The sequence below is a fragment of the Dromiciops gliroides genome, chromosome 3 (genome assembly GCF_019393635.1).
Source record: "Dromiciops gliroides isolate mDroGli1 chromosome 3, mDroGli1.pri, whole genome shotgun sequence".
NCBI classification, from domain to species: domain Eukaryota; kingdom Metazoa; phylum Chordata; class Mammalia; order Microbiotheria; family Microbiotheriidae; genus Dromiciops; species Dromiciops gliroides.
The window spans coordinates 1,133,237-1,147,470 of record NC_057863.1 but is presented as its reverse complement, the minus strand read 5'-3'; the positions used below and the strand labels follow the sequence as shown (position 1 = coordinate 1,147,470).

The window sequence follows — 14,234 nt, the reverse complement described above, 5'->3', positions numbered from 1 at the left end:
GTGAATTTTACCAAACATTTAAAGAACAATTCATCCCAGTACTATATAAACTATTTGAGAAAATAAGTAAAGGAGGCCTACCAAATTCCTTTTATGAGACAAATATGGTGCTTATACCAAAACCAGGAAGAGCCAAAACAGAGAAAGAAAATTATAGACCAATTTCCCTAATGAATATTGATGCAAAAATTTTAAATAAAATACTAGCAAAGAGATTATAGCAATATATTGCAAGTATTATACACTATGACCTGGTGGGATTTATATCAGGAATGCAGGGCTGGTTCAATATTAGAAAAGCTATCAGCATAATTGACCATATCAATAACAAAACCAAAAGAAATCATGATTATCTCAATAGATGCCTTTGACAAAATACAACATCCATTCCTATTAAAACACTAGAGAGCACAGGAACAAGTGGAGCTTACCTTAAAATGATGAGTAATATTTATCTAAAAACATGAGCAAGATGTATAGTGAAGTGAGCAGAACCAAGAGAACATTGTGCACAGTGACAATATTATTCAGTGAAGAACTGGGAAGGACTTAACTATTCTCAACAATACAACGATCCAAGACAATCCCTAAGGACTAATGAGGAAGCACATTATCCAGCTCCAAAGAAAGAACTGATATTGATGGAACACAGACTGAAGCAGGCTATTTTTCACTTTCTTTCCTTTTTTCCTTTTATTCAAGTTTTCTTCTACAAAATTACTAATATGGTAATGTTTTACATAATCATTTAAAAAAACCAACAACATCAACGAGCATTATCTGTAATGGAGATAAACTATAAGCCTTCCCACTACAATCAGGGGTGAAGCAAGGATGCCCATAATCACCTCTATTATTTAATATTGTACTAGAAATGTTAGCTATGAGGGGCAGCTAGGTGGTGCAGTGGATAAAGCACTGGCCCTGGATTCAGGAGTACCTGAGGTCAAATCCAGCCTCAGACACTTAACACTAGCTGTGTGACACTGGGCAAGTCACATAACCCCAATTGCCTTACCAAAAAAAAAAAAAATGTTAGCTATGGCAATAAGAAAAGAAAAAAAAAACTAAAGCAATTAGAATAGGTAGATGACATAATGTTATACTTTGAAAATTCTAGAGAATCAACTAAAAAACTACTTGAAATTACTAACAACTTTAGCAAAGTTGCAGGATACAAAATAAGCCCACAGAAATCACCAGAATTTCTATATATTACCAAGAAAGTCCAGCAACAAGAGATAGAAAGAAAAATTCCATTTAAAAAAACTGTAGACGGGGGTGGGGGGGTGTCGGCTAGGTGGCGCAGTGAATAGGGCACTAGCCTTAGAGTCAGGAGGACCTGAGTTCAAATCTAGCTTCAGACACTTGACACTAGCTGTGTGACCCTGGGCAAGACACTTAACCCCAATTGCCTAACCCCCCCAAAACAAACAAACAAACAAACAAAAACTGTAGACAATATAAAATACTTGGGAGTCTACCTGCCAAGAAGAAGAAGATAAACCAAGATAAACCCAGGGAGTATACAAACACAATTACAAAACACTTTTCACATAAATAAAGTCAGATCTAAACAATTGGGAAAATATTAATTGCTCATGGGTAGGCTGAGCCAGTATAATAAAAATGACAATCCTACCTAAGTTAATGTATTTATTTAGTGCCATGCAAATCAAATGATAAAAATTATTTTATAGATCTAGAAAAAATAAAATTCATTTGGAAGAAAAAAGCTCAAGGATATCAAGGGAATCAATAAAAGAATTGTGAAAGAAGGTGGTTTAGCAGTATCAGATCTCAAACTGTATTATATAAAGTGGTAATTCTCAAAACAATCCAGTACTTGCTGAGAAATAGAGAAGTGGATCAATGGAATAAAATAGGTATGAATGACACTATAGTAAATGACTATAGTAATCTATTATATGATAAACCCCAAAATCCAAGTTTTGGGAACAAAAACTCATTATTTTGACAAAAACTGCTGGGAAAGTTGGAAAACAGTATGGCAGAAACTAGGTATAGACCAACATCTCATACTATATACTAAAATAAGGTCAAAATGGGTACATGATTTACACATAAAAGGTGATACCATAAGCAAATTAAGAGAACATGGAATTGTTTATCTGTCAGATTTATGGACAGAGAAAGAATTTAGAACCAAGGAAGGTATACAAAATGTAGAACAGATCATTTTGATTATGTAAAATTAAAAAGTTTTTGCACAAACAAAACTAATGTAACCAAGATTAAAAGGGAAGCAGAAAACTGAGAAAGAATTTTTGAAACAGATATCTCTGATAAAGGCCTCATTTCTCAATTATATAGAGAACTGAATCAAATTTATAAAAATACAAGTCATTCCCCAATTGATAAATGGTCAAAGGATATGAACAAGCAGTTTTCAGACAAAAAAAAATCAAAGCTATCTTCGATCATATGAAAAAATGCTCTAGCTCACTCTTTTTTGGGGTGGGGTGAGGCAATTGGGGTTAAGTGACTTGCCCAGAGTCACAAAGCTAGTAAGTGTCAAATATCTGAGACCAGATTTGAACTCAGGTACTCCTGACTCCAGGGCCAGTGCTCTATCCACTTCACCACCTAGCTGCCCCTAGATCACTCTTGATCAGAGAAATGCAAAGTAAAACAACTCCGAGGTCTCACCTCACACCTATCAGAGTGGCAAATATAACAAAAACAGAAAATATTGGATGTTGGAGGGGATGTGTTGAGGGAATTGTGAACTGATCCAACCATTCTGGAGAACAATTTGGAACTATGCTCAAAGTGCTATAGAACTATACATACCCTTTGATCCAGCAATACCACTGCTGGGTTTATATCCCAAAGACATCCCCAAAAGAGAAAAAGACCTATTTGTACATAAATATTTACACCAGCTCTTTTTGTGGTGGCTAAGAATTGGAAATCAAAGGAATGCCCATCAATTGGGGAATGGCTGAACAAGCTGTGGCATATGATGGTGATGGAATATTATTGTGCTCTAAGAAATGACAAGCAGGAGGATTTCAGAAAGGCCTGGAAAGACTTGTGTGAACTGATATATAGTGAAGTGAGCAGAACCAAGAGAACTTTGTGCACAGAGACAGCCATATTGTTTGAGGAAGAATTGTGAATGACTTCACTATTCTCAACAATACAGTGAATGATCCAAGGCAATCCCAAAGGACTATTGATGAAGCAGACTATCCACCTCCAGAGAAAGAACTGGTTTTGATTGAACACAGACTGAAGCAGGTGATTTTTCACTTTCTTTCATTTAAAAAAACCCTTTTTTTCCTTTCATTTAAGTTTTCTTGTACAAAATGACTAATATGGTAATGGTTTACATAATCTCACATGTATAACCTATATCTGATCACTTGCCACTTTAGGGAGGGCACAGGGGAGGGAGGGAAGGAGGGATAAAAATTGGAACTCAAAACGATAAATAAAAATGTTTATTACTTAAAAAAAAAAGGAAAGGTCTGGAAAGACTTGTATAAACTGATGTATAGTGAAGTGAGCAGAACCAGGAGAACGTTGTACACAAGTGACAGCAATATTGTTTGATGAGGAACTGTGAAGGACTTAGCTCTTCTTGGCAATACAATGATCCAAGACAATCCCAAAGAACTCATGAGGAAGCAGGCTACCCACATCCACAGAAAGAACTGATGTTGATGGAGCATACTGAAGCCAGCTGTTGTCACTTCATTTCTTTCATTTGTTTTCTCGTACAAGATGACTGATATAGTCACATTTGACATAGTCGCACATGGATAACCTATATCTGATCGCTCACCGCCTCAGGGAGGAGTTGGGGAGGGAGGGAAGGAGGGGTAGAATTGGGAACTCAAAACTTTAAAAAAAGGTGTTTATTGTTAAAAAGAAAAAAAGAGAGATTGAAAGAATCACTTGCCAGCAAATTCAAAGTCTTCAGCTTTTCTTGCCTACTCTGCATTTTTGCCTTGCTTTGTACCCAAAGGCAGCGAAGAGCAAGACTGGCTGAATTTTCCTTGGCCAATGGGAGCCATTGTGTGGGCAGTAAGGGCTTAGAATGAGCAACATTCTGGCCAGAAGTCCCAGACTGGGACTATCTTTTGTCCCATTCTTCCCCAGCCCTTGACCACTGAATGGGCCTGGCCTTGGACACACTGAGACCTGGGAAAGACCTTACTTTACAAAGGCCCAGGTCCCCCACTGCGTCCTGCCCCCCTCCCCCAGCCCTCCCGACTCTGGTCCTGCTGCTGGGCTTGGATGACTGGCGGAGAAGGTGAGGCTGCCGGCCCAGCTCTGCCTCTCTTCAATCCAGCTCATGCCAAGTCAAGGCAGGATGTCATCGGTCCTCTTGGTAATGAAGGATGAACAACAAAACGACAGTCGGTCCCAGAGGACCCCACTTCTCTTTTCTTCCTGACTTCAGCAGTAAATGCCTGGAGGAGCTCCAGCCCGGCATGAGCACAGGGTTCCCTGGCTTGGCCCCATGCCCAGGCCTGCCAAGTGACCTTGGGTAGCTTCCTTGCCATCTCACTGCTGGCCTTGTCTCCCCAACATCAGGTTCATAGGCAGCTGTGGATTTGCCCAGCAGGGATGAGCCACAGTGTCCCCAGAGTCCATGGTCAGGGTACCGGGGGTAGCCAGGCTGGGAGGATACTTCCCCAGCACCAGAACCTCAGAGGAAGGTTAGCCCAAGGGTCAGAACACAAGTCAGGTGGAATCCATCTCTTGGGACTAGGGCTGAAATATCTCCAGGGGGCCTGCCTGGGACCTCCTCGAGCTGGGCGGGGGTGGGGTGGGGGTTGGCTGAGGACAGACCATCCTAATAATAACAGTCCCTGGCTCAGCCCACCCGTGGGAGACCACAGGCCCTGAGCCCTATCTCTCTCTCGGGGAGCCACCCACCATTTCACCCATTTCCTGAGGCTGTGGACAGGGCTTCTCAGACAATCCCCGGTGTGGTAAAATATGAAAGTTTTTAACAGTCGGTTAGGATACTGAAAGACGCCAGTTTTTCAAGGACCACCCTTTTGGGGAGGAGATGAACAGTCCGCCTGCTGTGCATGTCAGACTGCCTGCCGGTTACAGTCCGCCTGCTGCGCATGTCAGACTGCCTGCCGGGTTTTTTGACTTCCGGGGTGGAGAGAAGGAGAGTAGGCCTTTTTGCCTGCTTGGCGGGACTCCTGGCGGCGCGGCACAGATGGTCTCCCTCACTCCAAAGGTGGCCTTTTTGGTTTGGTGAGTTTTTATAAGGAATATAGACTAAGCCTAGATTTAAGACGATTTGTACTGTATTTCTATTTTCCTATCCTTCTAATCAACAACACCTTATATACAATAAAGGCTCTATCTAGAAAACCAGAAGCTTCTTCCATTTACTAGTCTGGGAGATAAATTAAGGGAAAAGTTAAGTAGGGGAGATTTATGATCTAATATCCAATTTTAAATCTCACACCGGCAAGGCCCCCAAGAGGAGGAAGCAAGGGGGACAGGCAGATTGTCAGGTATCCCTGACTCATGTACCATCTGTGACCACAGAAGCCGCTGTCTGACTGCAGTTCCAGCTATCACCCCAACCACACGGGCCCCACGATGTCATACAGACACCCCCCAGCCACCGGCTTCCGCCCCCCAGGCAGGGGTGTCTCATGGTGACACAGACCTGAGTCACTGAGCCTCCCACACTGGGGAGGAGTCCAGAGCCAGTCCTGCTAGGCCTCTCCTGCTGACCAGAAAGGTCTGGCTGCTCATGAGTGACAGCATATCAAAGTGTGCCTCTAATTGGTGAACACAGTACTGGGTTTGAATCCTGCCTCTGATACTTCCTGGCCGGGTGACCAGCCTCAGCTTCCTCACGGTACAGTGGGGATGACTCCCTCATGTCTCCATGTCTGAGAGGCGTGGGAGGAGTGCCCAGCAAGGTCAGTCACAAAGGCCCCAGTGCTGGCTTGGAGTCAGGAGTTCAAATCCAACCATAGATCCTTGGTGGCTGTGTGACCCTGGGCAAGTCCTGAATCTTGTTCTACCTCAGCTTCCCCACATGTCCAATGGGGGTGCACAGAGCACTTGCCTCCCAGGGTTGTGGTGAGGACCAAAGGATGGCAGCCACCACCATTCTTTATCTCTGTGCAGCTTCACTTCCCAGTTCTTCAAGGCTAGGCAAGACCCAGGGGTGCTGGGCAAAGAGCCTGGAGAGGCCTGAGTGCTGGGTCCCTTCCCTCTCCCCAGGACACAAAGTCAGGCCTCCCTAGGGATGCTGGGCAGTGCGGCAGCCCCTTATGTGCAGGGAGGAGGCCTCCACAGCCAGCCAGCCCCTTCCGCTCTGACCAGTCTTCAAGGCCTAGCTCCTGGGGGTCTGGGAGGCACCCCAGAGACCAGCAAGCTCCACCCTTGCCCTGCTCTTGACCTAGGAAGAAGGGCAAGGACTTGGCCAAGGTCATATAGCAGGTCCAAGGTGGAAGCATCTGGCCACCCACATCTCCCTCCTTTCTTTTTTTGTTTTGTTTGTTTGTTTTTGCAGGGCAATGGGGGTTAAGTGACTTGCCCTTGTCAGGGACACTGTCATCGGAGCCAGCTCCACAGGAGTTGGTGTATGAAGGTAGTGTCCAGATCTTCCCAGAATCACAGCATCTCTATGCTGGGAGGGGCCTTCTTGTTTGTTTTTGTTTTTGAGAGGCAATTAGGGGTTAAGTGACTTGCCCAGGGTTACACAGCCAGTAAGTGTTAAGTGTCTGAGGCTGGCTTTGAACTCAGGTACTCCTGAATCCAGGGTCGGTGCTTTATCCACTATGCCACCTAGCTGCCCCTAGGGTCCTTCTTGACGTCTCTGCAGCCTTGGACACTGGGAGTCACCCATCACCCTCTACTCCTTTATACTCTCCTCTCTCTCTGTCTCTGTCTCTCTGTCTCTCTCCTTCTCTCTCTCTCCCCCTCCTCTCCTTCCCCCCTCCTTCCTCTTCTCTCTTCTCCTCTGTCTCTCCCTCTGTCTCTGTCTCTCTGTCTCTGTCTCTCCCCCTCCTCTCCTTCCCCCCTCCTTCCTCTCCTTTCCTCTCCTCTGTCTCTCTGTCTCTGTCTCTGAGTCTCTGTCTCTCTCTCTCCACCTCCTCTCCTTCCCCCCTCCTTCCTCTCCTCTCTTCTCCTCTGTCTCTCTCTGTCTGTCTCTGTCTCTCCCCCTCCTCTCCTTCACCCCTCCTTCCTCTCCTCTCTTCTCCTCTGTCTCTCCCTCTGTCTCTGTCTCTCCCCCTCCTCTCCTTCCCCCCCTCCTTCCTTTCCTTTCCTCTCCTCTGTCTCTCTGTCTCTGTCTCTGAGTCTCTGTCTCTCTCTCTCCACCTCCTCTCCTTCCCCCCTCCTTCCTCTCCTCTCTTCTCCTCTGTCTCTGTCTCTCTGTCTGTCTCTGTCTCTCCCCCTCCTCTCCTTCACCCCTCCTTCCTCTCCTCTCTTCTCCTCTGTCTCTCCCTCTGTCTCTGTCTCTCCCCCTCCTCTCCTTCCCCCCTCCTTCCTTTCCTTTCCTCTCCTCTGTCTCTCTGTCTCTGTCTCTGAGTCTCTGTCTCTCTCCACCTCCTCTCCTTCCCCCCTCCTTCCTCTCCTCTCTTCTCCTCTGTCTCTGTCTCTCTGTCTGTCTCTGTCTCTCCCCCTCCTCTCCTTCACCCCTCCTTCCTCTCCTCTCTTCTCCTCTGTCTCTCCCTCTGTCTCTGTCTCTCCCCCTCCTCTTCTTCCCCCCTCCTTCCTTTCCTTTCCTCTCCTCTGTCTCTCTGTCTCTGTCTCTGAGTCTCTGTCTCTCTCTCTCCACCTCCTCTCCTTCCCCCCTCCTTCCTCTCCTCTCTTCTCCTCTGTCTCTGTCTCTCTGTCTGTCTCTGTCTCTCCCCCTCCTCTCCTTCCCCCCTCCTTCCTCTCCTCTCCTCTCTTCTCTTCTGTCTCTCTGTCTGTCTCTGTCTCTCCCCCTCCTCTCCTTCCCCCCTCCTTCCTCTCCTTTCCTCTCCTCTGGTATATACACAGGTATATAGAAAAGGTAGACATAAGCTTTTCCGGTTGCCGGACTTCTACTAGACCTGGGGTAGAGAGGTGTATAAAAGAGGAAGACAGAAGTTTTTACAGCTGCCAGATTTTTCACAACCCCCACATTCAGTTGCATGAGCCCATCTGGGGTCTCGACCCAGAGTTTAAGAAGGCAGGTTTTAGATAACTTGGCCTGGATGTGCTATAACATGCCCCAAAGTGAACTCATTATTGTTTCCTCCCTCCCCTCTCACTGGAAAGGGCATCACCACATCCCTCCCAGTCACTCAGGCTCAGAGCTCAGAGGCATCCTTAACTCTCAGCCACACATGCAACGGGCGGTCAGTGGCCCCTCTCTTCCTTGGCCCCGCCCCAGCTCGGGCAGATGGTCCTCACTTCACTCCTACATGATTGGTGTAGCTGCTGGGGGTGGGCTCCTGCCTTCCGAAGCTCCCTCCCTGCTCCAGTCCATCTGTGAGCTTCCTAAAGCTTGGGGCTCTTCCTGCCATCCCCTCCTCAACCAATTCCAGCAGCTCCCCATTGAGGGCCTGTGGGAGCAAATCAAAAATCCTGGAGCGTTCAAGTCCCTTCACAGCCAACAGCTCTCCTTTCCCCATGGCTTTCCTGGCTCCTGACACCTCGCTGCCCGGCCCCCCTCTCTTGGCTGCCCCCACGCCTGCTATGCCTGCTTTCTGCATCACCATCTTCTGGCAAAAATCCACCTGCTCCAGGAAGCCTTCCCCCTGCTCCTTAGTCCAGCTGCCTTCCCTCTGGGACTGCCCCCAGTTCCTCCTCCCTCTCTCTAAAGAGGTGTGTTTGCCTGTTGTCTCCCCCATGAGGCTGGGAGCTCCTTGAGAGTGGGGACTGTTTGCTCTTGGCCTTTCTTGGTGTCCCCAGGCTGAGCCCAGGGCCTGGAACCCAGTGGGTGCTGAGAAAACAAGGGACTTCGTGGCTTTGGATCTGTCCCACAAGCACCGGGGACATACCAGACCAGAGTCTATCCAGCACTTGTCTGGAGGCGGGGGAGGTGCTCAAGGGGGTGGGGAGTCCACCTCCTCCAGGAACAACTAACCCTCTTAGGGAAGGTTCCCCTGACAATCAGCCCTGTGACCTCTTAGCTGAGGTTCCTGACTCTCCCCTAGGGGCTCCAACTCCCCAAGGCTAAGGGCCTTCCCAAACCTTGAGAATCTGATGCTCTGAGGTTTTCTCCCTCAGACCAAACATGTCTCCATTGTCCTTGGATGTCATGGGCTCTGGGCTAGCCAGTCCCCACCCAGCCCAGCTGCTGGCTCAGAGAACAGTGGCACTCTTTAAGGCACACGTCCAGACCTGAGCCCAGGCTCTGGATGGGGTCTGCCCAGAGCTGGGGACACCTGGCCAGCACCTCCCTCTCTCTGGAATCTCCCAATGGCATCCATCTCAGAGCCTCTGCTCAGTCTCCTGCTGAGCCCAGGGCCCGGGTCCCTTCGGGAAGACTTTGGGGGGTTGCCGCAGCTCATTCATGCCTGCAGCTGACTCGCAGCTGGGGTAGGGCAGAGACGGAGCTTGGCAGCCAGCCTCACAGAAGCCTGGGACAATGGGCAGCCTCCTGCTGTGAGTTTCCTGTCTTCTGAAGTTCCAACCCCCAAAGAGCTGGGGCTCTGGGCTCCCTGTGGGTTGGGGGGCCCAGTGGCCACTGGGGATTAGGCTCTAATGAGCCCCTGCTTTCTCAGGATAATGTTTGTGAAGGTAGACAATGAAATATGCGAGGCACAAAGGAAACCAGTTAGAGTGAAAAAAAGATATTTTCTGCCCATCCAAGTTCCTGCACCTCCTGAGGTCTTCCCGGGGAGCCCGGCCAAGAAGCCAGGGTTCCCAAAATGTTTGATCCAGCAGGAGGTGAAGACCAGAGGGCCTCACTGAGGGGCCGAGGGAAGAACACAAGGGAGCAGCTCAGAGACAGAACCGGGGACCAGGGAGGCAGCTGGGGACAAGGACTCAGGTTGGCTTACCTGTCAGCCAGAGGAGAGTCTGGAGCAGCCTCATGTCGGGTGCTGGGGCTGAAGCTGGCGCAGGCTCTCCAGCAGCAGGTGTAGCACTCTCAGGACAGCTGGTGCAGGTTCCCACAAGAATATATTCATGTCTACACAGAGGAACACACAACCCCTGGGGGCGGTCGGGGTGTGTGTTTGCGTGCCTGCGTGTGAGAGACAGAGAGGCAGAAAGAGAGAGAGACAGACACACACACACACACACACACACACACACACACACACACACAGAGACAAAGACAGAGATAGAGACAGAGACACAGAGACACAGAGACACAGAGACACAGAGACAGAGACAGACAGAAAAACAGAGAGAAAAACTTCCTGGGCTGCTCTTCATTTCAGGACCTTCTCATCTCATCCTTCCCTGGAGTCCTTAGGAGGACCTCTGACTCCTCTGGACTCCCCTGGAAGACAGGTTTTCCAATGAGGCCAAAGCTTCCAGAAGGGTTTCCCCAGCACTTCCATCGCTTGCCTTTTTACAAGGGAATCCACCGGGAAGTCTCCAGATTGAGGCCAAGCCCCTTTCTGATCGATGAGAAAACAGAGGCCAGAGCAGGACCTCAGAGCCGGCTGGTGGCCCCGAGGGGCAAGAGCCAGGATGTGGGCTCTCCTTTGGCGCTGCCTCCTGCTAATTAGGCACAAGCCCTGAGCCCGGCTCCAGCACTGCCAAAGTAGGTGAGGCTGCTCATGCCGGCCATCTGGAGGCAGGGACAGGGATCAAGAACGGTCCTTTTCTGAACAAAATTAACTGGCTCCAACTACAGTAGGAGAAGTGAGTGGGCTGCTAAGGGGGCTGGGGGCCAGCTCGCTGCTTCCTGCCTGCTTTCTGTCAAATCCAGTTGGATTCCCTTCTGCCTCAGGGGTGTCTGTGCAGGGGAAGTCCCCTGTAGGGGCTGTTGGGCATTTATGTTGTGTGTCCCCAGTCTGCTCCAGCGTGGGTCTGTCTGTCTCTTGTCTGTCTGTCATACACACACACACAGAGGCCACTTTAACCCTCACCTCCTCTAGGAATTCAGGCCTTATTTCCCCAGACAAACTTCCCTAGGAATGTCTCTAAAACTTGAGCACGGCCTCCCAAAGGCCTCACTGCTCTCTGGGCTCTCGGGCTGGCAGCTCCGTATGGTCACCAAGCTCCCATCACTCACTGACCACCGCAGGGAGGCCTGGCTTCCAGGACTAAGAACCGGGTGTGCGTGTGAGGCATCTTGGAGGCTGAAGAGACTGGGCACGTAAGGTTGGAGAAGCCCCTGGGACACGAGGAGAGGGGGGCACGCTAGCTGTCCTCAGTCTGATCTCCTGCAGAACCCGGTTAGACTGGCTCGCTTGACCCCACAGGGCAGAACGAGGAATAGTGAGTGTAGGAGGGGCACAGGGACTTGGCAACGGGTCGGGCACCAAGGGGCGCTGAGGAGAGGCGGCACTGATCACCCCAGCAAGCCCCGCTCCCCGCGCCCGTCCCCTTCGAGTTCGCAGATAAAAGGTGGCGGTCAGTTCCAGGTCCCGGTGCTGTCCCCTAGCCTGGCCAGGACCTCCGTCAGTCTGCGCCCCTCCGCGGGCAGAGGCGGACACCTCCTGATCTCCCTGAGTGAGGGGCCCAGGGCAGCGGAGCTGCGCTGCCTGCCTCCCGAGCCGTTTCCGCTGCCTTTATTTCGCTTTTTTCAGGGCTCGGTTCTGCTTAGGGCTTATCAGGGCTTAGGGGGTTAATGCCTGGATCTCAGTAAAAAGAACTCCTAGAAGTGAAGGGCTGATGAGCCAAGCACGAACCTCTCTCCCTCCTCAGAGAGGGATGAGAACACCGGGAGAGTGCGTAGCGGGGCGGGGGAGACTGTCGGGGGAGACACCCAGGCTGGATCTGAGTATGGGGGTAGAAGAAACCGAAAAACCAACGCGAGATAGGGGGGTGGGGGTGGGGGCTGCCTCCTCCTGCAGAGAGAGAAAGAGAGAGAGAGAGAGAGAGAGAGAGAGAGAGAGAGAGAGAGTGTGTGTGTGTGTGTGTGTGTGTGTGTGTGTGTGTGTGTGTGTGTGTGAGTGGCTTCAGTCCCCAACCCAGGAGAGCTGGAATGGAAGGAGATGGGCGGGACTGCCTGGGGGCGGGGCAGCGGCTTCAGTCGCCCCTCCCCCCAAGAAGAAAGGTGGAGGTGGAACAAGATTCCGAGCCCCCCAACACACACACGCCCCTCCCCCTCCCTGGAGTCTGGGCGACCCCTTGTCAAGGACACTGTCATCCGTCCAGCGGTCCCCGGACCCAGTGCCACCTACCCGCTGACTCGGAGGTCCTTCCCAGCCGGGGGGCTGCTTCTGTCTAAAGGAGATACGACCATACAGTGACTGGGGGGCGGGGGACTTCCGGTTATAACAGTCCGAGAGTACGGGGCTGGCAGGGGGAGGCAATCCGGTCGAACCCCTTCCATTTTGTGGATAAGGAGACGGGCGCAGAGAGGGGCCCCCTGGGCTGTGGCCCCGTTTCGTCGGTTAGGAACTAAAGCAGGCGAAAGGGAGACCTGGAGAGTCAGGAGGGACCTGAGCTTGGAGGCCACCCGGTGCGCGTGGAGGGGCGGGCGCCGCCGCTGCGCGTCCCCTCCGGGTTTGCGAGGTCCCGGGAAGGCGGCTGCTCCGGATGTTGGAGGAGGGCGCCGCAGGCCAGCCCTTGTTGTGGACAAACTTGTGGGCTTCCTCAAGAAATGGCAGCATCTTCCACCGCTGGCCACCCGCCCGTCTTCTGTCACACCGCTGTCCGCGGGGGCGGCCGAGGGCCTTCGGGATGGCGCAGAACGGAACAGACTCAACCAGGGGCTGGGAATGGAAGGGGGAAGGGGTAGCCGGGGGTGGCCAGCCTGGCCAGGGAAGTAAGCCAGAGGGAGGGATGGTAGGATTCGGGGTTCTCCTGAGACGAAGGCGGTTCAGTGCTTGGATAGGCAGGGGCACATTTGTGGGTGACAGCCGGACCAAGGCTGTGTCGCTGAAGACGGTGGAGGGGAAGGTGCTGGGGGGGGGGGGTCAGAAGTAGAGAGGAGAGAGACAGACTGTGAGCCAGCCCCCAAACCCCTGCACAAAGGACAGAGAATGGCCTGGTGGTCAGAGGGTGGCCATGACACCTGAACTCAGTCGTGATCTTGGTGAGAGTCTGGAAGTGGCCTCGGGAGCTCCAAGCCTCCCCAGCCCCATAGTGACCCGGAAGCTGCTTTGAAGGAGGGAAGGGGTGACCAGGGCTGGAAGGAAGGCCCGGGAGCCCGGGGGGGGGGGGGGGGGGGAAGGGGAGGGGGGGGGGGGACCCAGCAGCCTCTGTGGTTGCTAGACCCTAGGGCTCTCCGAGTGCTGGAGACAGGCAGAAAGACAATCCCTGCCCTCAGAGAGCTAACAGTCTAAAGGAGAAGGAATTGCCCCAAAGGGAGTTGGGAAGGGTGAGGGGAGGTGGGGTCTAGCCTGGGCTGTCACCACCCTCACCTGGCTAGACTCATGGCCCCAGCAGGGCCTCCCAAAGACTGGGAGCTCCATTTGCACTTATAAAGGTTCTCCTTCCTTGGATCCCTCCAAGGGCACGTTCTCGGGACCCCTGGCCAGTGTGGAAGTCACCCCCAGAAGCTCTCTAGACTGTGCCCTTGCTAAACTGTGGGCCTAGAACCGAGTGCCAGTGTCCAGAGGCAGCCTGGATGAGGGACCTGCCTGCCTTTTCCTTATCCCGGAGGGCTCTGCCCCTCTCAGCACAGGCTGTCTTCATGGCCCCTGGCGGACCCATATGGGCTCATGGGAGCTAAATGCCCCAGCTATTTCTCAGAATGACTATTTGCATTTGAGAGGTTGATGTTTTTATAATTAAGTGAAGATGATTTTCTAGTCATCCCCATCGAACTTCGTCTTACGAGATCTGGCTCTGTACGTTAACCTGCCAAGATTCTTCTTGGATGCAGACCAGCTGTCCCTCCCCTAACCTGGGGTCCTCATGCCACCTGGGCCTTGATGTGAATCACTGATAAAAACACCAAACCGTCAAGGAACCTGGGGCACCTGATCCCTCCTGCCTTGTGGATGCTGAACTGTTCATGACTTCTTCTCAAGCCAGGCCACCAAAGCAGCTCTGAATCATGCACGCATTAAGCACCTACTGTGTGGCAGACATTGGGGATACAAAGACAAGAAAAGGGAGATGACCTCTGCCCCAAAGGGGCGGCATTCTAATCCACATTTCTCCATTCTCTCCAC

General features: G+C 51.3%; 2 protein-coding genes across 2 annotated transcripts in view; both read right to left on the bottom strand.

The window, feature by feature from the left end:
• Positions 1-10,239, bottom strand: part of ITGAE (integrin subunit alpha E) — a 43,358-nt gene extending 33,119 nt beyond the window's left edge. Inside the window, exon 1 of the mRNA XM_043990609.1 lies at positions 9,993-10,239. Within this exon, the coding sequence (XP_043846544.1) occupies positions 9,993-10,026 (34 nt within the window). The 5' untranslated portion in view covers positions 10,027-10,239. The remainder of the gene's footprint in view (positions 1-9,992) is intronic.
• Positions 10,240-10,296: 57 nt separating this feature from the next.
• Positions 10,297-13,492, bottom strand: LOC122746305 (WAS/WASL-interacting protein family member 2-like). The gene is made up of 4 exons (XM_043991811.1): positions 13,479-13,492; positions 12,960-13,017; positions 12,294-12,868; positions 10,297-11,957 (listed from the first exon to the last, which is right to left on the bottom strand). The coding sequence occupies exons 1-4, from the start codon at positions 13,490-13,492 to the stop codon at positions 11,765-11,767; spliced, it is 840 nt and encodes a 279-aa protein (XP_043847746.1). The 3' UTR covers positions 10,297-11,764.
• Between the last annotated feature and the right edge of the window lie 742 nt (positions 13,493-14,234).

Excerpts from the sequence above, each read along its gene's own strand:
- LOC122746305 (XM_043991811.1), bottom strand. Across the intron at positions 12,869-12,959 it reads TCCGGCTGTCACCCACAAAT|GCTGGCCACCCCCGGCTACC; the intron begins GTGCCCCTGCCT and ends TTCCCTGGCCAG. Across the intron at positions 11,958-12,293 it reads AAGGACCTCCGAGTCAGCGG|GAGGAGGCAGCCCCCACCCC; the intron begins GTAGGTGGCACT and ends CTCTCTCTGCAG.